The following is a 27,527-nucleotide window of genomic DNA, read 5'->3' as shown; positions in this document are numbered from 1 at the left end:
AAATAATTTGTCGAAAACCTATTAACCAGTTCGCCTTACAAACGCAAGTAGCTCAGGATTAAATGGTCGCAATAGCGCGGTCACTATAATCGTTGATCTCGTTTTTTCACGTTCGACAAGAACATCGAAAGCAAACGTCGGTCTGAATGAAAACCAGTTTTGGATTTTATAGTTTCGAAATCTGTTATGTTCTACTTTTCTCTGGACCAGTTTTTGGATCATTTTTGGGCGTTCTACAAATTGTTAAAACGATTTTGCGTGTCTCTGATTTTTATCGAACAATTCTTACCATTTCCGAGCTTTATTAAGCACGTTTGAATGCTCCAAATGTTTCCAGACCATTTTCGGATATTTTTTAGTATCTTCTGATAATTTTAGACTTTATTAATCGTTGTTAAAGAGTCTCGAATTGCCCCAAATTTGTTCGACACCAACTTCTCGATTCGTTAAACAAACCGAAGGAAATAAAGTGACGTTGAAAATTGAAACTACGAAGGCAAAAAGCGAGCCAATCTAATTTATACACCGGTGTCGTTTAGGCAGAGTTCGAGAATTTTATGAAATTAGAGCTGGTACGGTAATTAGTGTTTACGCAACGGGGTGTTATCACTCCGGTGCGTTCCCCCCGAGGCTGCCAGACACGCGAATCGGACGGGCAAATAACAGAAATTAATGAGTAGTCCTGTGTGCCGGCGACAAATTCGTGTCGCGAAAACGTGCAAAAATTCCGCGTCCTTTCACATTCCGTCGCTCTGTGCTCGCGAACTTTCGTCACCGGCCGCAAAGAATTACGCGAGGCGATTGCAAAATTACGAAACACCGGCGTGATGCCCGGCTTTTCTTCTCCGTTTTCGCTGTGCAACCATAATCGCCTGTCGTTCGCCAAATGTTAATTGAATTTGCACCTTGAGAATTTTCAATTTTAACAGACCCTTTTAGGTCGACATTCCTTTCTAACGACGTTTCGAATTAGAATGTTTCCAACGTATATAATAATACATAATAGTAATACATCAATTATAACGTATAACAATAATATATAATTGTGATACATTAATTATAATATTTAATAATAATATGTGATGATAATACTTTTAATATATCATGTAACAATAATATATGATAGTAATACGTTATAATATATCACATAACAATAATATACGATAATAATACATTATAATATATCATATAATAATAATATACGATAATAATATATATTATAATATATCATGTAATAATAATATACGATAATAATACATTATAATATATCATATAATAATAATATGTAACATGTAATACATTATAATGTATCATAATAATATATCTACATCGAAACACATTGATCTTGATATTAGTAAAATTTATTCTATTAATGAGAAATAAAATCTGATAATTATTGTATACATTTTTCAAGAATTATTTCTTCCATTTTTATATTCTTACAAAAATGTTTAATGATAAAACACATTGATCCTGATATGATCACAAATTTACTATATTAATTTATATAATATAATATCTATTATAATATTATATATTAATATTATATTATATTATCAAATATATTTTACACTATAATTATAATATGTATTATTATATGACAATATAACAGTGCTCTTATTTTTAAACATGACCACATTTTTATAAACATCTCAAAGACTGCTTTCGAATGTTCTTGATTATCGTGGAGAATAAAGTTGTAGAAATCGTTGGAATATTAACGTTTGGTTGGAATCGTTGTGAGGATTGTAAGTTTTCGGTGAGGAGGCACAGTACGTGTGATTATTAGACTGTAGAGGTAAATTGAGTTGAGTATGCTAATGGAAGGAGCCCCAGAAGCCTCGATTTACGACAAACTCGACCAACTTACAAGGATCAACCTGATACACCAGATTATAGTGGCTAGACGTTTCTTCTACGCGATCGAGTCTCTTCTTTCTCGAGTGAGAGTGACCCACTGACCTCTTCCTGCCTTTCTCTGTCTCTCTTTCTCTCTAGCTCCTCGTTACTATCTACCTTTCTCTCTTTCTTTCTCTCTCTCTCCCTCTGTCTCTCTTTCTTTCTCTCTCTCTCCCTCTGTCTCTCTTTCTTTCTCCTCGTTCCTCGAGGCTCACCTTGGGATTCTTCAACGAAACCACACGTGGAAAAATGGAGGAAGGTGTTATGAACATAATGTAGTGCCGACATTGGTATTTCCTTGCATCGAACAGGTGGGCAAAACGTAATACTACGGCACTGTCGTACTTGTCATTTGGAAACAAAAAGGTGCAATTTTTTTTTTTTTTTTGAAAATCGGACAAGTATTTATCATTGGGAAACAAACTGTTTTTCTCTTGCGAGGACTTGACATCTTTAAACGAATTTATATTGCTTTCCCGCGGGAATTTCTCAACATATGAGGGCTCAAATTGAAACTTGCAGAGCGAACTTTATAATGCTTGAGAGTGCTTGAGTTTTGGTACGGAGGAGAATTTGGAATCGTTCGGAGAAGTTGAGCAACTTGATTTCACAACTTGGAAAGAACGATCGATTTTAAGGAGCCACTTCGAGACGATGTTAAAATACATTCCTGTGAGAATATTTGAACTTTATCGAGCTCCGATTAAAGATGGAAGAGTCTTCTTTAAGATAGGGTAATTTTTATTTTAAAAATAAGTCGGATATCATTTCGGAGAATTGATAAATCTGAAATAGGAACACGAAGGAAAATGACTCGATTTTCAAGGGGTACCTTTAGTTCGACTTTAAAACACATTTCTGTGAGAATTTTTGAACTTTATCTAGCTCCAGTTAAAGATGGAAGAGTCTTCTTTAAGATAGGGTAATTTTTATTTTAAAATAAGTCGGATATCATTTCGGAGAATTGATAAATCTGAAATAGGAACACGAAGGAAAATGACTCGATTTTCAAGGGGTACCTTTAGTTCGACTTTAAAACACATTTCTGTGAGAATTTTTGAACTTTATCTAGCTCCAGTTAAAGATGGAAGAGTCTACTTTAACGTAGGGTAATTTTAACTTAAAAAGAAATCGGAGATCGTTTCGGAGAATTGATAAGTCTGAAGTAGGAACGCGAAGAGAAATAACTCGACTTTGAAGGGGTACCTTTAGCTCGACTTTAAAATACATTTCTGTGAGAATTTTTTAACTTTATCGAGCTCCAATTAAAAGTGGCAGAGTCTGCTTTAAAATAGGGTAATTTTAATCGAAAAAGAAGTCGCAGATCGTTTCGTAAAATTCATTAATCTGAAATAGGAACGCGAAGGAAAATGACTCGACTTTCAAGGGGTACTTTTAGTTCGACCTTAAAATGCATTCCCTTGAGAATTTTTTTAACTTTACCGTACTCAAATTAAAGCTGAAGGAGTCTACTTTAGTATAGAATCGTTTGGGTTTAAACAAAATATTTGAGATCATTCCAATGAATCTATAAATATGGAACAGGAAGAAAAACGATTCGATCCTAAAGCGGTACGTTCGAATCGATTTAAAAATATATTCCCATGGGAATTTTTGAACTCAATCGGGCTCAAATTATAGCAGAAAGAGTCTACTTTAAGATAGGGTAGCTCGGTTACCAAGAAAGTATCGGAGATCATGCCTAAAAATTATAAAAATCGATTTCTCCCGCTCACCGGCCCGTAATGCGCGCGCCATTAGCCAGCAATGAGAACAGAGGCTTAAGCGATGTTAATTGCTTGCAAATTGCAGAGTGGTGTAGGATAATTATACGGGCTCGTAGCGCAACATCGTGCTGCTACTGATTCCGCCTCGGCTCACCGTTGCAACAGGGTTTATTATGAAGCAACGTAAGAGAAATATTTGGATTTAATTTACCTCCGGTTCGAGAGCCCTTTCCTCCCTTTGTTCGAGGGACGGGACAAGACCCGCGGAAAGTCGATTAAACGAGCCTCCTCCCGCGATTTACCATTCCGCTTTTATTCCGTGCGCCAAACCGCCGAGCTGCATCAACCCTTGTGGCGCACTTGTTTATTTCTCTGCTGCCGGCTCGAGTGCAGTTTTATATTCAGATCTGTTCTATCCCATTATTTAAGCGTTCTATATTTCGCGAGCGATCCATTACAGTATCGATGAAATATTTATCGAGTCGTACGGTATTCAAACACTTCGATAAATAATACCGGAGCGAAAATACCGAGAAAGGACCATTTGAACAAACAGAGATTTCGACAGGTTTCGCTGAAAAATGTTTTGCAACGCGTCTCTTCGAAAAAGTAAAGCAAACGGCTGATGCAAAAATGCAGAGAAAGCGTCCTTTTTTTAAACCAAGATTGAACAGAACTAATTAAAAATTGTTTTGAAACGTAACACTTGGAGAGATAGCAGTTTTTCTTCGACAGAAACAGGATCGCCAGAGAAAACATACACGTAAAGTGCCATTTTTTAAATCGAGTTTGAACAGAATTATCTGAAAGCTCTTCGAAAGACGACCTCTTTTCTTCGATGAAAGGAAATTACTAATGGAAACATGCACAGAAAGGGCCATTTTTTAAAACCGAGTTCGAAATTACTAAGGCGAAAGTCCACAGAAAATGCCATTTCTTAAACCAAGATTGAACAGAATTAATTGAAAATCATTTAGGTGCGTAGCTTTTCAAAAGACAAAAATTTTTCATTGACACAAACAAATTGCTAAAAGAAAAATGCGCATAAAGTGCAAGCCATTTTTAAGATCGGACTCGAGCAGAATGAAATAAGAATCGTTTTTGTAAACGGCTTTTAAAAAGTTGCACGTTTCTCTCTTCGAGAAAAGAAAATTACTAGAGCAAAAGTTCTTAGCAAGTGCCATTTTTTAAACCAAGATTGAACAGAATTAATTAAAAATCTTTTGGGAGCGTAACTTTTTAAAAGACAGAGATTTTTCATTGACGCAAACAAATTGCTGAAAGAAAAATGCACGTAAAGTGCCATTTTTAAAATCGAACCCAAACAGAATGAAATCAAAATCGTTGTTAAACACAGCTTTTAAAAACTCGCATTCTCTTCGAGAAAAGCAAATTACTATATCAAATCCACAAAAAGTGCCATTTTTCTTTTATAAAAATCAAGACTGAAGTTACTAAAAACTAAAACGAAGCGCCATTTTTTAAAGCAAGTTCGAACAAAGTCGATTAAGAATCATTTTAGTAGACAGTGTGTACCCGGTGGCCAAAAAGTTGCGAATGCGTGGAAACGGCCACGGAATGGCACCGGGTGCTGGGAACTGGGATCAGCCGCCGACTAAATTGGCCTGCGGAAACTTTTCCCCGACGCGGGAAAACTGCTTCGGATCGACCGTCGACCAACAAAACGACCGGCCGAGCAGGAGAAGTGGGTCGTCGGTGGTCGTCAAGTGGCGGGTCCCGTGTGTTGGTGAGCGGTGCGTGGAATGGTAACGAGCCACGTACACGGGAACGATATCAGAAACCTGTGGGGACAGTGTCTCCCAACTTGAGCCTTCACGGCGAACCTAAATCCAGCGTGTATCGCGTCCTTCGACCCACAAAAATACCGAGAAATCAGCGTTCTCCAAAATGGGCGCATATATCGCGTGACTCCGTGCGGGATTTCAGGCATTTGCTGGGTATTTTTCGGGTCGCATAGTTGACTGTAGAGTTTTTCAGCGAGCTTAGATCTTTTCGGGGTATTTTTGGGTATTATACATATATTTATTTATTTATTAATGCTTTGAAACAGACGATTTATTTAGCAAATACAGAGTTGTTTATTATACATATAATAAAATTAATAATACAATTTTTATCGAGTACTTTTAGGTGTTAAATAGTTCACTGCAGCGTTTTTGGAATATTTTACGTTATCAGTGGATATTTTTGGACATTTTTTTAGACATTTTTTGACATTTTGGGGCATGTGACAATTTCTCTGGACAATTTTCGCGTGTTCTATATTTTACTGAAGCATTCTATTTTTTCTTTATCGAACATACATTTTTCTGTACCATGTTTGTTTATTTTGGACATTTTTAGGCAAAGATCTATTTTAAGATTTCTATGAGCAACTTTTGAGTGTTCCATATTCGACCAAGGCATTCTTAAAAAACAAAAATATAGCTTGATTAGGTATTTTTGATGTTTCACATTTTTCTGGGCCACTTTTTGGGCCAGTCCAAAATGTCTGTGGGCCATCTCACAGCATTCCGTATTTTACTGGGACATTCTTTTGGCCAGACTCATATTTTTATTAGACATTTTTGTTCTTCCATATTTTTCCGTGCCATTGTGGGACATTTTAAAATATTTTGGGGCGACGTTATATTTTTATCGCGTTATTTTCGATGTTCCAAATGTTTCTGTGCCATTTTGGGACATTTCAAAATTTCTTTGGACGATTTTTGCATTTTCTTTCCAATTATTCTGCGCCATTTTTGAACAAACCGCAGTTTCTGCAACTTCAAACTTTTATTGAATATTCCTCATTTTCTACATCGTTCTGTGCCATTTTAGAACATTTCAAAATTTCTTTAGGCAATTTTTGCAATCTGCTTGCAATTATTCTCTTAGCCATTTTTAGACAAATTACAGTTTCTTTGGGCAACTTCACGCTTTTATTGAATATTCTGATTTTTCGCATCTTTCTGTGCCACTTTGGGACATTTCAAAATTTCTTTAGACAATTTTTGCGATCTGTTTCCAATTATTCTTAGCCATTTCTGGACAAATCGCAGTTTCTTTAGGCAACTTCAAACTTCTATTGCATATTCCTGATTTTTCATATCATTCTATGCCATTTTGGGACATCCCGGTGCTATTATGGACTACTTTACAATTTTATATTTTTATATTTTTATTTATTATTATTTATTATATTTTTATTATATTTTTTTTATATTTTTATTATTTCGATCGAACCATTTCAAAAATCGCAAATTTTCCAGCGGTATCTACTCCCTCTGTATCCTCCTTTTGATTCTGTATCATTTCCAACATCGAGAAATCTGACGGACCCAGAAAAGCGGCCCCCCTGCGTTTGCGTCCGAGATCGTTAGAGGCCGTTCTGATTCATAGACGATCCCAGATGGACTCGCTTACGGATCGAAGGTGAAAATAAATTGAAATTGGCTGGCTATCAAGCGAAGAATAATTAGAGTACCTGCGCTACCTTAAAATACGCTCGTCTATATTCAGCCGGAGCTCGCGGACACCTTTCGGAACGAACAGACACGCACACACGCGCGCGTGCGCGCGCGTACCACACGCATGGGCTCCGTTTCCGGAGGGCAGAGAAACGTTATGATTTTTCGTGGATCCTCCGGTTGGGGATCGCTGGCATAGAGGACTGTGTCAGCGTTTTCTCTGTGCTGGTACGAAGGTGGCATTCCCTCCGGTAAAAGTACCGTATCCGGTGCGTCCGCGTGGCGACTTTCGCGTAACAGAGTCCCGAGGATCTGCGACATCAGCTTGCAAATCAGAGTAAATCGGATGCACCGCAGGAAAGTATCCGCGAATCGCGAAAGTCGCGTTGAAAACGAACCTCCTGCGATCGGGCCTCTTTCGCCTCGCGCCGCGACACCGATGTCTTCCATTCATAATTTCGTATTTTGAACACGTAGGGGCCGCTATCGAAAAGAAACAGGTGAACGATACGCCGGAGTTGGACATTGTACGAATTGTTTCGATTAAATATTTTTCTAGGATAATCATTCGAACTGTTTCGAATAAATATTTATTTTTTGGTCGAATATTTTATTCGAGTAATGCTTCAGTGGTTCGAAATATATGAAATATAAAATATATGAAATATATGAAATATGTAAAATATATTAATTATATGAAACACATGAAATATATGAAACGTATGATAATATAAATATATAAATATAAAAAATGTATAATATAAATAATATAAATATATTAAACGTATGAAATAAATATATAAAATAGGAAGAAAAAAATATATGGAACAAATATATGAAATAAATATATTAATTTGATGGAGCACGTGAAATATATGAATTAAATACATGAAATAAATATATAAAATAGAAAGAAAAAATATATGAAATATATTAATTATATGAAACACATGAAAATATGAATTAAATGTGGGAAATAAATATATAAAATAGGAAGAAAAAAATATATGAAACAAATATATGAAATAAATATATTAATTTGATGGAGCACGTGAAATATATGAATTAAATACATGAAATAAATATATAAAATAGAAAGAAAAAAATATATGAAATATATTAATTATATGAAACACATGAAAATATGAATTAAATATGGGAAATAAATATATAAAATAGGAAGAAGAAAAAATATATGAAATAAATATATAAAATAATATAAGGATCAGTTTCTTGGATCTCCTCGGCTCGACAGCCGTGTTCCGTTCGAAGGATGAATCCTATCCAATGTCACGGTCAGCTGGATCGGTGGTCGCGAAGCATCGAGGATTCATCTTGTTCCATTAACTCCCATTACTCGGAAACCAGCACCGCTCCTGGGAAAACGATCGTTTTTGTTGGCAACGGCGGCGGCCTACCTTCCTTCGCTTCCGAAGCGAATCAAACGGTGAAACGGTGCCTCCGACTGGGAGCTTTCTGAAATTAACCAACGCTCGGCGATTCCTCGTGAAAAAATGATGAAAAAGTCTCCCGGACGGTTTCTTTTATACGACCGATGATCGGCGTCGAGAAAATCGGTGCGTCGAAGCGGTCGGGCGCGCTGAATCGAAAACACCGCGTCGTCTTCACTTCGTACCGTATTCACTTGGAAACTACGGTTCGTGTAGGAAAATCTTTCGGATGTTTTTTCTTCGGTTGTTCGAGAGGAATTTTACTGTGAACTTTATTTCGAAATAGAAAATAGCGGGCGGGAGATATAAGCGATTCTTGCGATAGGAGTCGGCGAGCGGTCGTTCGAAAACTTGGAAAGGTTCGAGAGTTTGATACGAAATTTTCTTAGAAAGTAAGATTCGTATAAGAGAATGCTTCAGACGGTTTTCGATCAGATTTTTACGAGGAATTTTACTGCGAATTTTATTTCGAAGTTGATAATAGCAATCACGAATGAAAGTACGATTTTTGAAGTCGATGTTGCGGGTGGTCGGTTGAGGAACGGTTTTTGAACGACTTTCTTACTGAATTTCCCTAGAAAGTATAGTTCGTGTCAATAAAATATTCCGGACATTTTTTGACCAGTTTTTTATGGAGAATTTTACTATGAATTTTATTTCGAAGTTGCTGATAGCAATCGCGAAAAGAAATATAATTTTTACTATCGGCGACGCTGAGGATCGTTTGCATAGTTTTAAAATAGCTTGTTACTGAATTTTCTTGGAAAATACAGCTCGTATGAGGGATCGTTTCAGATGTTTTTTTCATCAGCTTTTTCCGACGAATTTTACTATGAATTTTATTTCGAAGTACAATATGGTGGCCGGAGAAATAAGTGATTTTTTGCAATCGCAATTCTAAACGGTCGCTCGAAACGGTTTAAGAGTTTTATACCGAATTTACTTCGAGACTATAGTTCGTGTGAGAAAATGTTTCAGATGTTTTTTCTTCAGGTTTTTGCAAAGAATTTTACTATGATTTTTATTTGGAACTAGAAAATGGCGGTCGGGAGAAGAGAGTTTTGCGATCAAAGTTTCAGGTGGTCGCTCGAAATACTTTATAAAAGGCATTGACATTGAATTTCCTTGAACATTATAGTTCGTATAAGAAACTGTTTCGGATGTTTTTTCTTCAGTTTTTTCCCAGGAATTTTACTATGATTTTTATTTCGAACTAGAAAATGGCGATCGGGAGAAAGAAAGAAATTTTGCGATCAGAGTTTCAAGTAGTCACTCGAAATACTTTATAAAAGGCATTGACATTGAATTTCCTTGAACATTATTGTTCGTATAAGAAACTGTTTCGGATGTTTTTTCTTCAGTTTTTTCCCAGGAATTTTACCATGATTTTTATTTCGAAGTACGAAATGGTGGTCACCGAGGAACGACAGATTTTCACGATTGGGTCCGATCGCTCTAAAAGCCGATTTTTCTGAAATCCGTGAAACCGAGTCGGATCGGGGTCCTGCTCACTATAGTTTCGACATGCGCGCGGTCCACGTCGAATACGGAATGAGTTCCCGGGCCTTCGAAATCGTCCACGTTGCGTAGGATCGTTCCAACGAAAATAAATTCGTCGCCGATGATTCATGGATTTCCTGTGCTCGTTTTTGTCCTTCTTCACCCCCGTTTACCTCCTCGTTTTACTTCTTCTTCTTCTTCTTCTTGTTCCCCGGCTTTCGTTCGCCGTCCATTGTCCCTTTGTGTGCGGTGATTTTTCAATGAACGTCGAAGAAATCGATCGTGACGCGATTCGTTAATCGAACCGTCGATTCCGAAACCCGGCGACCACCCGTTCCCCGATTTTGTTTATCTATCGCCGCGGCAGACGTTTTCTCGTTTGCGAAACGCCGCGGAGAAAACGAACCAAAATGGCGGAATAATAAACCCCGCCGCGAGACATTTGCTTTCGAGACTATCTCGGTTCGATCTGCGGGAGAACTCGAAACTCGTTCTTTTCTTTTTTCTGTTGCAACAGAGGAGCCTTTTGTCGGTTGAAAAACTATTTGTGTATTGCTTTTATTATAAGCAAATTACAGGTTTCAGTGCTGCGATTAAAACAGAGTTAAAGTAAATGATAATAATTTCATTTCAGTTCATAATTCTACATTGTTCCAACAAATTCTGACTTTCCAGTGTCAGTTTCATTAATTAAATTGCTACTTTGATTTTGTGGGAATTTTAGGGGTTGATTTTCACAGGGCTGATTTTCACTGAGAGCTCTGTACCTAAAAGAAACTTGATACTTTCCTTTCGAGTAATCATTTCAGTTGAACTTCTCGCATTGAAATTCGCCCGAATAATTTAGTGTATCGTAATTCAGCGAAGTTGTCTCTTCGGAACAACTTTTCAGCAAATTCCCATCTTTTAAATCGTCGCCGACGTTAAAACGACTATTATGAAGCCACTGCTAAATAGATTTTTAAGATTAAACAAAACTAACGAAGCAACAAAAGAAAAAACGAAATTAATTTTGCAGTGAGCTATATTAAATATTATACAGGGTATCTAGAAGAACGTGTGCCAATTGCAACTTTAATTCAGAGCGAAAATTTGAGATCCCTTAGCTATACAACAAACGAGAAAACGAAATTAAAATTACCATGAAGCTAATTAAATATTTTATACAGAGTATTTCACAAACGTGTAACAATTGCAATTTTTATTTATAATCATAAATTGAAACCTTTCAATTACGTGAGTTTTTCAACTTCTTTTTACATTTCACAATAAATAGCTTCAACTTGGATAACAAACATGATCTTCTCTCCGAGATTTTTCACAGAAAACGTGTTTCGGGTAACCATTACAGTAATTTCACCCTAATCAGATTATTCGGGAGAAATTATTATTTCATTATTAATTTAGAAATTGTATTAAACGGCTCGTTTTTATAGGTATCGATTATCAACAACTATAAAAACGAGAAGCAAGGCTCGAATAATCGTATCTTCTTTTCCTAAATTGTCCTTTTTTGTGCGCAATCAGAGCGCGATCTGAGCGCAAATTAGGGAGAAATAGGGGGAAATTTCTGTATTTCAAATCGCTCGGAAAATTAGCTTAAAAACCGACGGCCGCGGCTGAAAAGAGAAAAGAACGGAGATTTCGTTCTCATTGCGACTGCGCCCATGTTTATCTTCTGATTGCGAATATGGCCGTTGCGTGTTGCCCTGGTCGTCGTGCTCGCCTTTTTTCCCTTTCCTCTCCTCTTTTGTTTTCAGATCTTATCGAACCCGCGTACCGTGACCGGATATGACATCCATTAGTTACGTATGCGTCCGCGGATCGCATCGACGGCCGCCGCGGAGCCGTCCGCCGCCATTTAAAGGGACCACGAGGGTAGGGCAAGGTCGCGTCCGCCGCCATTTTTCCGCGAGTTTCGCGATAGTCCGGATGCTCGCATGTTTCTCTTATCTCCGATGCATCGACCGACGTAGCTCGGTGCATCGTTGCACTCGACATTCGCGGAGTTTCGTCGCTCGAGGCCGATTCGTTCGTCGCGTTCGACGTTTCCGGTCGCCGTTTCGCAGCGATTCGGAAAAAGATCGACGGGCGAACGCGTGTATCCAGCGTTCGAATATCACCATTGTGTGCTAATTGGAACAAGACAGTCGTTTTCCACGCCTGTGGAATCTTTGGAGGGGTTCTTCTATTAGTCTTCCCCGCCATTTTTCAGCGTTTCCGAAGAAATGGCGGGGAAATACTTTCAATTTGAAATGATTGCATTTAATAGTATCAATTGTCCTTTAGCTTTTAAATTAAGATGGACAATTTGGGAAGAGATGGACAATTTGATACGTCTACTCGAGCCTTGTACTTCGTTGTTATAGTCGTTGATAATTGGCGATTATAAAAACGAATTGCGAGGCTTAAAAAATCGTATCTCCTCTTCCCAAATTGTCCTTCTTTCTTTACAAGCTAAAGGACAATTGGAGAGAATTTACCGTACTCAGTTTAATCAGTTAGCAGTTGCAATGTGTTTGAGACGAATGTTTCATTTTTTAATTTTATTTCACTGACATCTGTTTTTGTTTACTTGTTCTGACCAGTTGGCTGTTTTCGACTCGTCGTAAAGAAAATGTCGAAAACAGCTATATTTGGTTAATGCATTGAAACTTTTAATTTTTCTATCATTAGTCCTCCGTCATTTTTCAACGTTTTGGAAGAAATGGCGAGAAAGTATTTGCAATTTAAAACGATTGAATTGAACAACTGATTCGGACGAATTAATTGAATAAGAATGAAATTACAATGAATGAAATTTCATTTGCAAAGATCGTTACCAAAATCGGTCGATTGATCCGAGAAATTTAGCCGTCTGGCGAGTCTTTCCTTGCGCGTTTATGGTCGTTTTCGATTTCGAGAGTCGCGCGAGGATAATGGAGAGGCGTTAGGCTGCGATGGTTGGCGAATTATGGCAGCCGCGGCGAGAGCCACGATTTCCAGAGACTTCAACGATAGACACCGGCGCGTTAGAGCGATGTGCCGCTAGTCGTCCATCTTGTCGCGACCATAAGCTCGCTCTTCTCGAGCGCCAGCCTCGATTCGAACTTGCACTGTCGAACTGAATTTTTATTCGAATCCTTCGTTCGTGCCTCACAAATTCTTATTTTATGATCATTTATTTTATTTATATATATTTATATATTTTGAATAATAATAGATATATATTTATATATTTATTTATTTTTAATAATAATAATATTTTTGAATAATAATAAATTTATATTCATTTATTTATATTATTGATGTCGTTAGACTGTGAATTGTATGTATTTGTAATAAAATCGTGTAGATCAAATGTGAAACAGAAGAGGCATTTAATGAATTTGAAAATAATGTCCTACTTTCGATTTTATATATCTTGAAATTGGATGCTGTAAACAGCTTTCATTTTGCATTGAAATCCGTGTTATAATTAGCAACGATGGTTATTGAGAACCTTATCTGATTGTTAGTTTAATTTAAGCCTAAACTGTGACTGAAGCTCGAAGTCTAAATTCAGAGTCTAGTTCGAAGTGTAAGCTCTAGTTTGACTCTTCTTCGAAGCCTGAACTAGTTGAAACGATGAATTCTGATTATTGTTCAAAGAGTTAACTTTAGCCTGACTCCAGTTCAACGTCTAGATTCCGACACTAGTTCAAAGAACTTAAAGTTTGAAACCTAAGTTTAAAGTTTAAAAACTAAGCTTTAGTTTCACTTTTTAGTTAGAAGATTGAACTATAATTTGATTCTAGTCTAATGTCTGGATTCAAGTATAAATCTAGTTTAAAGAATAAGCCTTAGACTCACTTTCTAGTTTGAAGACTGATTCTAATTAATTCACACTGAACTCAAGTTTAACTCAACTTTAAAGACTCTACCTTAAGATAAAGACATTAATCGTGACTCTAGTTTAAAGACTAATCTGTAGAGTGACTCTTGCTTGAAAACAGCACTCTAACATGATCTTAGTTGGAAGTATCGTTCCTTCTGTACCTAACTAAATCCGAAAATCTAAATCTATTCTAAATCACAGACTATATACCCAACCTAGACTACATTCCATGTTAAATAGAAGCCTGTACAGTAAATTCTCCATAATTTTGTTTCAGCTTGCACATAAAAATGAACAATTTGGGAAGAGAAGAATACGATTATTCGAGCCTTGCAGCTCGTTTTGACTTTAACAACTTCAACAACTATAAAAACGAGCGGCAAGGGTGGAATAATGGTACCTCCTCTTCCCAAATTGTCCATTTTTTTTCCAAGCTATGCGTTCTGTATCTCCCTTGTATCCTTAAATTACACCTACATTAACCCAGAAACCATAAAACCTACCCGACCATAACCTAACTAAATAGCCTAATCTAACCTAACCATAAAACCATGAACCTACTCTAAATTCTAAATTGCAGTCTAAATTTAATTCACAGCCTAAACATCAGCCTGCACCTAATTCAAATCCAAAGCTTCTCCTTGTATCTAATTAAATCTTAAAATCTGAATCTGTTTCAAATCACAATATATAATTTCAGTCTAAACTATTTTCTAAATTACTTAGAAGTCCGTATGTCTCTTGTGTTCTAAAATTAAAATTTACGTTAATGCATAAACTGTAATCCGAATCTACTTTAAATTCTAAGTTACAGCCAGAGGGTAGTTCACAACTTACATTTCAATTTGCAGCTATTTTAAATCCAAAGCTTCCATTTATATCTAATTAAATCCTAAAATCTGGAAACTGTTTCAAATCATAAATTATAACAATTTGACCCTAAATTGTATTCTAAAATAGTTATATATATATAACTATTTTGGAATATATATAACTGTAATGGAAGCTTTGGATTTAAAATAGCTGCAAATTGAAATGTACATATTAAGATTTTATATATATATATATAAAATCCTGTATCTCTCTTGTATTCTAAAATCGAAACTTACGTTAATGCATAAACTGTAATCCGAATCTACCTTAAATTCTAAGTTACAGCCAGAGAGTAGTTCAAAAACGTACATTGTAGCCTACGCTTAGTCCAAATCCAAATGTTCCATTCGTTTCTAGTTAAATCCTAAAATCTGAAGCTACTTCAAATCATAAACTGTACAACTTTAACCCAGACCATATCCTAAATTAGTTGGAAGTTTATACCTCTCTTGTAGCCCAAAGTCTAAAGCTTCGTTAATGCATGAACTGTTACCTGAACCTACTTTAAATTCTATGTTACAGCCTGAGGGTAGTTCAGAACCTGAAGTTCAACCCGCACCTAGTTCCAAGCCAATCCTTCTCTCTGCATCTAAATAAATCCTAAAATTTAAATGTATTTTAAATCATCATCAACACAATAACATCGACATTAAATTACTTAACAGCCTGCGCGTCTCTCTTGAATTCTAAAGTCGAGACTTACATTGGTCCATAAACCGTAATCCGAGCCAACCTTAAATTCTGCATTACAGGCCCCAGACACTTAACACTGAACTTAAGATGCTAAACCGACCATCGCTGATCGAAATCACTGGTTCTGTATATTGTATTAAATAATAAATAATATATCGAATAATAATAATATATTAAATAATATTGTATATAAAATTGCTGGAATTACAAAGACTCTCCCTAAATCACCTAATTCATCGTAATAAAAATTGTGGAAGTTCTAAATAAATTCCGTCTCATTTTGCATTCATTCTAACCATAATCATTCGTCAATTTTAACGCGCTGTATGTTTCAACCTGCTCCTAGTACACATCCAAACATTCCACCTGCATCTATCTAGAATCCCGCACCCTACATTGATCCTCAAAATCAAGCTCCATAACCCCGAATCATCCCCGAAATTCAGCCCCAACCGAACCGCACTAGTCGCCGGCCATTTAAACGTCCTCGAACCAGAGGAGGTTTTAAAGAATCCAGTTGTTGCCAGTAGCTGGAACGCGTGCCGAAAAATCCCGTAGCCTGGCAGAACACACGAGGAGAGGCTCTCTCTCCTCGGGACTCTATCCCAGGACCCGTTCTCCTTCCCCGGCGGAGGGAAGGAAGCTTGGTTCGCCTGTTGAGCAGTGCTGCTCACTGGCCCGTTTTAGCTTTCCTCTCTTGGCAAGAGCGACAGCGCAGATCGTGACGGAAAAAGACTCGCGGCGAGCGAGCAAGCGAGCGAGAGCGAAGGAGAGACGGCCTATCGGGCGAAAGGAGGCGGCCGAAGCTGAGCCGAGCGAGCGGGCTTCGCTGCCGGGGCGGGGGGAAGGAGGGAGGGCAGGGAGAGACACGTCGACCGGCGAAGAGAGAGGCGAAGACTCGCTGTCTGTAGGCCGGGCCCGGTGGAACGAGAAGGACACGTGCAGGGGAACGTGTAACTATAGGCAAGAGCAGTATAATACTTACTTACCTGTGCCGGCTACACAGGCATCCACTCGGCGAGCCAGAGTCAAGGCCGCTCACTGCTCCGCCGTGAGAGAGCTACTAACTAGCACGGAAACCTTGCTGCGTAGAGTACACAGTATCTGTGTGTCTGTGTAACTCTATGCGTCTCTGTCTCTCTATCTCTCTTTCTCTCTCTCTCTCTCTCTCTCTCTCTCTCTCTCTATCTCTCTCTCTTCCTCTCTCTCTCAGTCACTCGCAGTGTGTGCGTGTAAATGCTCTCGAGCGCATACACGCGCCAGCTCTTGACTTGCTCTCGATGAACTTGGCTGCGATATTCACCGAACTCGATCGGCTTGCCAGCATTGTTCCCTAGGATTTTGGCTCCTGGATCGGTCGTTGTACTCGGCCAGCTTGTTTGGTTGCGCCGTGTCTGCCCTTGGTCTTAGGATTTCCAATCGTCCTGGAGGTTCTCAACCGTGCTCCGCGGTTTATTTTTCGATCTCGCGCTTACGATTTATAGTTGGAGGCTGATGGTCGATGTAGCTGGGGCGTCGTTTCGATCTTGTTCGAAGGCTATGACTCTAGTATGAAGGCTAAATTGTAGTCTGAAGGCTAAACTTTAGTATAAAGGCTAAACTCCAGTCTGAAGGATAAAGTCTAGTCTCTGAAGGCGCTAAAATCTACTCACAGAAAGCTAAACTCTAGTCTGAAGACTAAATTCAAGTTTTTGAAGGCTAAACTCCAGTCCGAAGGCTAAAGTCTAGTCTGAAGGATAGGCTCTAGTCCCAAGACTAAACTATAGTCTATAAGCTAAGCTCTAGTCTGGAGACTAAACTGTAATCTGAAGGCAAAGCTCTAGTCTGAAGACTAAACTGTAATCTGAAGACAAAACTCTAGTCTGAAGACTAAACTGTAGTCTGTAAGTTAAGCTCTAGTCTGAAGACTAAAATCTAGACTTACGACTAAACTGTAGTCTGAAAACTAAACTATAATCTGAGAGCAAAGCTCTAGTCTGAAGACTAAACTGTAGTCAGAAGGCAAAGCTCTAGTCTGAAGACTAAATTGTTGTGAGAAGGCAAAGCTCTAGTCTGAAAACTAAACTGTAGTCAGAACGCAAAGCTCTAGTCTGAAGACTAAACTGTAGTCAGAAGGCAAAGCTCTAGTCTGAAGACTAAATTGTAGTGAGAAGGCAAAGCTCTAGTCTGAAGATTAAACTGTAGTCAGAACGCAAAGCTCTAGTCTGAAGACTAAACTGTAGTCAGAAGGCAAAGCTCTAGTCTGAAGATTAAACTGTAGTCAGAACGCAAAGCTCTAGTCTGAAGACTAAACTGTAGTCAGAAGGCAAAGCTCTAGTCTGAAGACTAAAGTGTGGTCTGTAAGCTATATATATAAGCTCTAGTTTGAAAACTAAACTCTAGTCTGAAGGCTACAATCCAAACTGAAGACTAAACTATAGTTTGAAAGCAAAGCTCTAGACTGAAGACTAAAATTTAGTCTGAAGACTAAATTGTAGTCTGTAAGCTGAGCTCTAGTCTGACAATTAAACTATAGTCTGAAAGCTAAACTGTAGTCTGTGGACTAAAATCTAGTCGGAAGGCTAAACTGTAGTGTAAAGGCTAAATTCAATTTGAACTATGTATGTGTGTGTGCTTTATACATATCCGAAATGAAAGCCGGTGTTGTGCAAATCCATTTTGCAGTTTCCATTTTCTTGGTCATATTTGACAAGTCTAACACGCTCGCTAAAGCTTCATCGCTTGGCTCATCATAGATCCCTAGAATAAGGGTCTCCACACATGCGACCATAACTTTTGAACCAGAAATCCGAATTTGTTCAAACTTGCCATGCTAGCAACTTATAGTGGTGCGCAACTACTGCGAGAAAAATCAAAAATTTCTATAGCATCGTTACAGTGTAAAAAATCTATTTCCAAGAGTTCCATCCCCTAGTATCTTAACTATGAGTATCTTAAAAATGTTTGATACGTTGAAAATCACGTTTCGTACCGATGAATCGAGAAGTCTATGTATTGGTAGATCGTCCTGATAGGGGGGAATGGTTAGATCGACTCGATTTTCAGCGAGCCAGGCAACCAGACCCGCGCCCGTTCGGCTCTAGATAGAATCGTTATGTGCTACTTACCAAAATGTACACAAACTCGTTGCGGCATCGATTTTCAGCGAGTCAAGTCATTCCGCTGATTTATCGAGCCTCCGTTTCCCGTGTCCACCGCCCGCGGATTGGTTTTGGAAACTTGCCCCGAAGTTTCGGCTATTCCAAACGGATCAGTGTGCAATGCGATTTCGCGGAAAGCCCTCCTTACAATGGCGAAACTATGCGAAATAATTAATTAATCTATCAACGATATATGCCAATTTGATCTTCTATCGGTAGAATAAATAATTCAATCTATCAACAATTTATGCCAATTTGATCTTCCGTCGATACAATAAATAATTGAATATATCAACAATTTATGCCAATTTGATCTTCCGTCGATACAATAGATAATTGAATCTATCAACAATTTATGCCAATTTGATCTTCCGTCGATACAATAGATAATTGAATATATCAACAATTTATGCCAATTTGATTTTCTGTCGATACAATAAATAATTGAATATATCAACAATTTATGCTAATTTGATTTTCTATCGGTAGAATAAATAATTAAATCTATCAACAATTTATGTCAATTCGATTTTCTATCGGTACAATAAATAATTAAATCTATCAACAATTTATGCCAATTCGATTTTCCATCAGGGTTTACCAAATAATTATCTTCCAATCACAGTGACTTCTTTAACGCGTTCAGCGACTACAATCGACCACTAAAATTCGAAGCAATTTAATTATTTAAACCGAAACTAAAATGTTAAAATTTACCACAGCGAACGATATTAGAATTCTTTCGCATCCGAAACTTCTTAGTGAAATTCAGCTCGTTCGAATATATTGCAATAAAAATTGTATTTTCAAAATTGTTCTAAAATCAGTATCATCCCCATACATTATGATTGCTTTACGGTTCACATCCATGTTTCGGTATCCCAAGGACTGAACAGGAAGCCAAGCCCCCCTAGAATGTTTTTCAACGCGCGTACAATTAAAATAATGTAGATGTTAATGAAACATTAACCAGCATCGTACGGTGTAAAAAGGGCGCTGAAAAAGCTGCTCGCCTATTTCGTTCCGCCGCGTAGCGCAATCGCCAAACGGAAAAGACTTTCCGTTCAGCCTCGTGTTTTTCGATCGCGAATTCTAAATGGCGGCCGTGGGAGCAGGGGCGTTCCGGGATGAAAAATTTCAGAAACTAGGCAAACAGAGCAGGGACAGAGAAAGAGAGAGAGACACACACACACACACATATACACGGCCGTGGACTTTCCCGGAGAAAGCAAACCGACAGAAAGATGAGCAGGAATTAAGTTATCGCACACGCGAAAGGATTGCCAGTTGAGTTGCCTCGACCGTGAAGTAGGGGTAATAACCGAGTGACCACCTAGCACGGTCAGTGTCTCACTGTTCCAGGCGGATGTTTTCACGGCGATCAGTACTTCCGGGTGAGCTAGGGTACACCTCTTCTACTCCGCGTTCAGCCCCTCGCCCCCCGCCCCGCCTCCCGCCCCTCCTCTCCGGCACGCTCGAGCTCCTCATTTTTCGCGACCTGGGAATCTCGTTCCCCGTGATCGTTTCACGAGCCTACTCGAAAACACCTATTCTCCATTCTATTCACAGTTATCCAAGTCGGTTTCAACTTTCTTCGACGCTGAATCTGCTCGACGATAGACGCGGACGATGCGCGTCGCGTTAGAGGCACGACGAGATCGAATTTATTTAGGTTCTTTCGCGTTAGCTTCGTCGACAACAGACCGCGGATATTTTGAAACGAAATGAAAGTTGTCCGAGTTCGTTTTATGAAACTTTGATTTAATATAGAAATAGTCTCGAACTCTTTTTTCGTATCTTTATTGTCTTCTATTCGATTTAGTCATTTTTGTCAGAAATAGAATTTGAACACATTTTTAGGTCTTATTTTGTCGCGATATCTCTCGGGTCGCTTTTGATCCGGCGATATTTTTCAGTATTTTTTTAACTCGTCTATATTTTCTGGGTCGCTTTTGATCCGACGATATTTTTCAGTACTTTTTTAACTCGTCTATATTTTCCAGGTCGCTTTTGACCCGACGATATTTTTCAGTATCTTTTAATCCTTATATTTTCCGGGTCGCTTTTGACCCGATGATATTTTTCAGTATCTTTTAATCCCTATATATTTTCCGGGTCGCTTTTGACCCGATGATATTTTTCAGTATCTTTTAATCCCTATATATTTTCCGGGTCGCTTTTGACCCGACGATATTTTTCAGCATCTTTTAACCCGTCTATATCTTCCGGGTCACTTTTAACCCGACGATATTATTTTTCAATATTTTTTTAACTGTATTTCCGGGTCGCTTTTGACACGACGATGTTCTTCAGTATCTTCTAACCCGTCCATATTTTTTCGGGTCGCTTTTGACCCGACGATATTTTTCAGTATTTCTTCATCCGTTCACGTTTTCGGATTTTTGCTGACCCACCTATATTTTCGGACGTTGTTTAACCCACCCAAATATTCGGATCTTGTCTTTTTTGACTTGTATACATTTTCGGGTCATCTGTGACCTATTTATATTTTCATGTCTTGAACCGTTCAATCTTTTCGGCTCTTATTTGACCCGTACATTTTCCAGATTCGGTTCGACCCATCCGTATTTTTCTGTCTCGTTTGGCCCGATCGATTTTTACGGGTCTCGTCTGACCCGTCCAATTTTTGCGGATCTTATATGGCCCGTGTACACTCTCAAATTTCATCTTACCTATCCATATTTTCGTGCCCTGTTCGACCAGTCAAATTTTTAGGAATTTTGTTCGATCCACCGCGTCTCCGTTCTAACCCATCGCTACTTCCAATCTTCTCACCCCACTTCCTTCCCCTATTTCTCCAATTTCACTGCTTCTTCGCACAAAATACAAGCGGACTATGCACCTAGCGTACAAAAATTCTGTCCCCATATTCATCGATCGTCTTCGAAGACAAGATCCTAAATTTTTGTTGCACCCTTGATCGCGCACCCCTTCGAATCCAGTGCAAAACAGCGTTGCATTTCGATGCAACGATTTCGACGCAAAATGTCCGCGAATATCCGTGCGTCGAAGAAGTCCAAGAAGAGCATCCTCGGGAGTTTCGCGCCGGGCAGTGGTCGTGGAGGCTTCCATCCGCGGCGAGTTCGATTCCGCTTCGCTGCGAGAAGGCGCGTGCAGCCGCGCGGCGTACTTTCACCGACCGTGACTTCCACACCGCGCGGCTGCGGCTGCGGCGGCGCGGCGCGGCGCGGCGTTCCATTCGACGAGTTTCACAGATAAAGAGGGTAATAGAGGCGATGTCGCCACGTAGGTTACTGGAACCCGTTTCCTCGCGGCCGAACCGAGTCACCGGGTGTTACGCGCGCACACGCCGCGCAGCGCAGAGCAGCGCCGCGCCGCGGCGTAACGCGTCTCGTAATCACCGGAAACCTCGCGAGGAACTCGCCCGGACAAATTGCGCGCCGCGACACACTCCACTGCGCTCGCGATGGATGCTCTCTGCCCTTCGTTTCTTCCCAACGTCGATTCAACCGTGCAAAGCAATCTGTTAGATACGAGCTGAATCTTAAGTTCCACAGAATCATGCCATTGGCTGGATATGATCGAGGTCTGGAGAAAAAGAAAGTCTCGGTTCTGATAGAGGTCTCATCTCCAGCCCAATGAAGTCGATACGTTCCGATTTCTTATGCCTTGCGATGCAAGGCTTACATTTTGCCTGACGCATCATGCTGACCTTGAGATTTCTAACCTGCTGCTTCCGACGAGTATACTCGTCGTAACGGAAAATGGTGGCATTTCTTCGTGACGAGTATACTCGTCAAAAACGAAGGATATACATATACTTCGATATTTTTTATTAACATAAAAAATCTGCCTTCCCCAGATCCTAGATATGATTCTTTTATTTGACGCCGGCATAATAGCTTGGGAATTTTAGATTTTCAAAAAATTTTCGAAGATGGCGGTAATATAAATTCCTAAAATTAAGATATGTCATTCAAGAATTTTCGTACTTAATTCTTGGTTAAATAAGCACAATGCTATAGTTAGTTTGCTGCCTTTTAACACCCAAGAAATATAGTTCAAATGTTATTTCAGTTTTTTTAAAATGGCACCAAAGTGGTGCCACCGGACGACATAGTGTTAACACGTTGAATGCCGCGCCGGTTTTACAGAAATTGTCCGTGGCGCCATGATGCATTTTCTTTTATGTGATACATGTAATGTTGAAATATTATCTGTAATAGATAAGTTACAGTATATAACCATGTTTGACATGTTAAAATTGTGACAGGGGTCACTGTTTGAATTTGACGATGGTAATAATACAAAATTTTAGATATTGACATTTGTTTTAAATTATATATATTTCTATCGATTTGGGCGCGCCGGTCACCGGTGGCCCCCATGGCGTCACCGCCAAGTTAAGTGCCGGTCACCGGTGCCCCCCGTGGCATTCAACGTGTTAAATTATATATTTTATTAAAGTGTTGTATTTATATAAAATATGAAGAAAACCAAATATATACATTGTGATTACAATCATCCATACACTTCTCAAAGGGATTGCAATATTCAACTGGTTAACCCGAGAAAGATAACCTACGTCGCAGAGGCGCCTGCGAAGACTGTTGATTTTTGTTAATTTTTCATAGAGGTCTAGTGATTTAAGTTTAAAATTACTTAAAATATAAAAAAATATAATATAAATGCATTTTATTTTTACAATAATGCCAAACCTTTAAAATGACTAGATTAACTTAAATAAATATCCATTGTTAGTATAAAATTGACGCCTTAGAAAAGCATGCGCCTCTGAAGCGTATGGTTATCTTTTACGTACGTTGTCATATGGTTATCTTTCTAGGGTTAAGAAGGATATATACTTTGATATTCTTGATTAAATTATATATTTTATGAAAGTGTTGTATTTGAACAGAAAATATGAAAAAAGTCAACTGGGTTAAGAAGGACACATATATACTCTGATATTCTTTATTAAATTATATATTTTATGAACGTGTTGTATTTAAACAAAAGATATGAAGAAAATCAAACATACACAAACATTACAATCACTCGTACACTTCTCAAAGAGATTGCAACAGCTAACTCGTTAAAATTAAATCGTTAAAGGAAAAAATAATGTGATGACTAGTCCGCGAATTTTATGCATTGGTGGCAAAAGGTGAATAGGTCGAACTGTGAAGACGTTAAAAGAAATTCAACGATATTACATCATTTTCAACGTATTGCAATCATTAAAAGAGGAAAGACGTTGTCATCCAACCTACGCTTGTACCTAAGTAACTTAGACTAATTTTATTTGCATAATGATTCGCAAGTCTAACGACGATCTCCAATCGACCTTGAAAAGGCTAAACGAGACCAAATAAAGGTAATCGTATCGTAGACCAGCATAACGAATTCTACCTGATAAACTTTCTTATAAAATCAGTGGACAACGAGTTATTTTACGTAGTAATGTTACTACCCTATATACATATATAGCGTGTCCATTTTATCCCGAGTACTCGTAATACTCTCTCATACCGGATGCTGGGAAAAAATACGTAGATGAAAAATTGCACGATTTCATGGGACGAACATAAAGGTAGATCACCTCTCTTCAAGGTCATCGTCGATTTTTTATAAACGTAACAGCATACATATTTTAATTAATGCAATATTGTAGCTCACAAAAAAAGGAAAAAACGAATTCGACGGTGTATATCGCGACGTTCGGTTGACCTTCAACACAATAGATCACCTTTACAAAACTCGCCGATGACCTCGAAAATAAGTGTCGTCCCCCCTTTATATTCGTGTCTTTATATAAGTGTCGTCCTATGAAATCGCGTAATTTCTCGCCCACGCATTTGCTTCTTCTAATTATCAGGCAATGGCAGAGCTATTACGCGTGCTGCGAGATAAAACGAGCACCCTGTAGTAAATGTATGCCCTGCGCGTCGACCAATTAGCCATCTGCCGGCGAGCGTGGGAGTCGAATGCCGGGCCCCGAACGAATGCTAGGCGAACGCGGAGATAAATGTTTGGTGCGGACCGCGTGCGCGGGTGCTCCAGATTTTCTAACACGGCCCTGAACTTCTGTTTACAGCCAGGGACGAACTGTCGCAGCCTGGATCCTTGAACGGCTACGGGAGCAGCGGCGGCGGAAGCGGGGGTGGCAGCGGAGGCGGCGGCGGCGGCGACGGCTGCGACGCCAGGAAGAAGAAGGGCCCGACGCCGCGGCAGCAGGAGGAGCTCTGCCTGGTGTGCGGGGACCGTGCCTCCGGCTATCACTACAACGCGCTCACCTGCGAGGGCTGCAAGGGCTTCTTCCGGCGCAGCATCACCAAGAATGCGGTCTACCAGTGTAAATACGGAAACAATTGCGAGATCGACATGTACATGCGGCGCAAGTGCCAGGAATGCAGGCTGAAGAAGTGTCTGACCGTGGGCATGAGGCCCGAGTGCGTTGTGCCGGAGTACCAGTGCGCCGTCAAGCGCAAGGAGAAGAAGGCGCAGAAGGTACGTTCGCGGACACGTGTCGTCCTCATTTACACCTCCGACATTGGCGAGACGAGGGAACAAATAACGTTAGCTACCTGCGCTGTCTTTCAACCCCTGGAAAACGGTTGTGTTCTTCCGATTTCAAAATGTACAGGCTGTTCCGTAATTATGCTAATAGGTCGTCTGAGGTCATTTGAAGCAACTTTTTCCTTGGCGAACATGCAATCCGCGGCTTCGTTTACGAGTTATTAACGAAAAACACTGGCCAATGAGAGGCGAGCTCGCGTAGCGCCAGGCGACCGAGCCAATCGGCGGAACTGGGCGTCGTCCGCTCGATGCAGCCGAGCTCGTCCCTCATTGGTCAGTGTTTTTTGTTGATAACTCGTTAACGATGCATCGGAGAACATTTTTGCATGGGAAAAAGTTGCTTCGAATGACCTCAGGAATCTCTAATTTCCTGGAAGTACCATAATTTTGGGACACCCTGTATGTATCCTTGATATCAAGCGGCGTCTAGACCCAAGTTGCACAGAAATTTTATTGCGTTTTAAACTAAACAGGGTTGGTGTATTTTTCATTAACAAAGAAATCATATAATATAAAAACATACAAAAATAATAATTCAACTCAATTTGTTGTTGTATGGTGGGACTCAAAATAGTCCCACCGTGCCACATGGGTTCATGAATGCGCATATTGATGATATTGCAATATTTCATGGCGGGTTTAAAAATGTCCCCCCACCATCAAAAAGATGGTACACTTTAAATCCCACCGTGCCCCAAAGGGTTGAGACAGCAAAGTGCGCGAGGAATTGGAACGTTCGGCTAGACAGAATGTGTGTTTTCTATCCTCAGATGGTTCATTTCCCGTTGCAGGAGAAGGACAAACCGAACAGTACAACGATGAACGGTTCGCCGAGCAGCGGAACACGCATCGACCAAATGGGTGTGAAGATCGAGCCGGCGGAAGCCGAGTCCTTGTCGACGTCCGGCAGCAGTCGCATTCTGTTGCCGGTCAGCTCCTTCAGCTACGTGCAGCCAATCAGCCCCGAACAGGAGGAGCTGATACACAGGCTCGTCTATTTTCAGAACGAGTACGAGCAACCCACTGAAGATGATCTGAGAAGGATCACAGTAAGTGTCGGGACCGTCGTGGTCGCGCAACCGTCCCAGAAAGCCCGCTCCCTCTGTTCGTCTTTCGCTTAATCGCCGTTTCGTTGTTCCCGCAGAACCACCCGTCGGAGGGGGAGGATATCAGTGATTACAAGTTCAGGCATCTTACGGAGATCACGATCCTGACCGTGCAGCTAATCGTCGAGTTCTCGAAGAGGTTACCCGGCTTCGACGAGCTGCTACGAGAGGACCAGATCGCCCTGCTGAAGGCCTGCTCCAGCGAGGTCATGATGCTCCGCATGGCGAGGAAGTACGACGTGCAAACGGACAGCATAATATTCGCGAACAACCAGCCGTACACGAGGGACAGCTACAACGTGGCTGGCATGGGCGACACGATCGAGGACCTGTTGCACTTCTGCCGGCAGATGTACGCCATGAAAGTGAACAACGCGGAGTACGCGTTGCTGACGGCCATCGTCATATTCTCAGGTGGGCCGGCGACCTATCCTCTAAACGATAACGGTGTTTTCCTGTCTTGCGAACGATGCGACTGCTTCGAACCTCTGAACCGTAAAGTTATTCCTAATCTCTAATCGGTGACGCTACTTACGATTTAACCTGGAAGACTATACCTGACGATCAGGCTACAGTGGAACTTCATTTATGCGAACTCTGCCGGAGACAATCAGTTCATATAAACGGTTAGGTTCATATAATAGGAGTCCGTTGATTGATTATATCCATTGCTTGAAAATTTTCAAACAAAAAACCGGAATTTCTAATAAGATTAAATGGATTTAACTAAACAAACAAAGGAAAACGTGCTGAGTTTACATTTTTATTTATATTTGTAATACTTAATCGTTCACATAATTGGAGGAACGCTCGACAGAGTAGTTCAGGTAATAATTGTTCAGCAGAAGTTGACTGAGTCGGGCAGTGTCCAAATTTTCGTTCTACTTCTAACTTTTGAACTATGGGGATACTCCCATCCACTAAGGATACTCCCATCCTTGCAGCCTACATCTTTTAACCGGTGAGGCTACTCCTAGTATCTTAACAATAATCTTAATCTCACCCTAACATTTTAATAATAACCTTAACCTCTTAACAATAAAGATTAACAATAACGACTAGCCTTAACTTCTTAACAATAAAGTCTGTCCCCAACCTCTTAATAATAAAGATTAGTCCCTAAGCTCTTTAACAATAAAGACTATCTCGAACCTCTTAATAATAAAGTCTAATCCTAATCCCTGAAAGAGATAAGTCAATTCCCAACGTCTTGGCAATAAGACAACTTGGAAGCAAAATGAACGAAGCATA

The 27,527-nt window shown here is 39.6% G+C and overlaps 1 protein-coding gene across 2 annotated transcripts in view; it reads left to right on the top strand.

Annotated features, from left to right (window-relative positions):
- The window catches only part of Ecr (ecdysone receptor), a 54,066-nt gene that overhangs the window by 10,636 nt on the left and 15,903 nt on the right, over positions 1 to 27,527 (top strand). The window contains exons 2-4 of one of the 2 annotated variants that reach the window (XM_076521759.1): positions 24,689 to 25,101; positions 25,941 to 26,219; positions 26,315 to 26,690. In XM_076521759.1, coding sequence (XP_076377874.1) covers positions 24,689 to 25,101; positions 25,941 to 26,219; positions 26,315 to 26,690 — 1,068 coding nt within the window. The remainder of the gene's footprint in view (positions 1 to 24,688; positions 25,102 to 25,940; positions 26,220 to 26,314; positions 26,691 to 27,527) is intronic. The other variant, XM_076521760.1, reaches the window with a different exon arrangement.

The sequence above is a fragment of the Megalopta genalis genome, chromosome 5 (genome assembly GCF_051020955.1).
Source record: "Megalopta genalis isolate 19385.01 chromosome 5, iyMegGena1_principal, whole genome shotgun sequence".
In the NCBI taxonomy this organism is placed as follows: Eukaryota; Metazoa; Arthropoda; class Insecta; order Hymenoptera; family Halictidae; genus Megalopta; species Megalopta genalis.
This window is presented reverse-complemented; position numbering and strand designations above follow the sequence as displayed.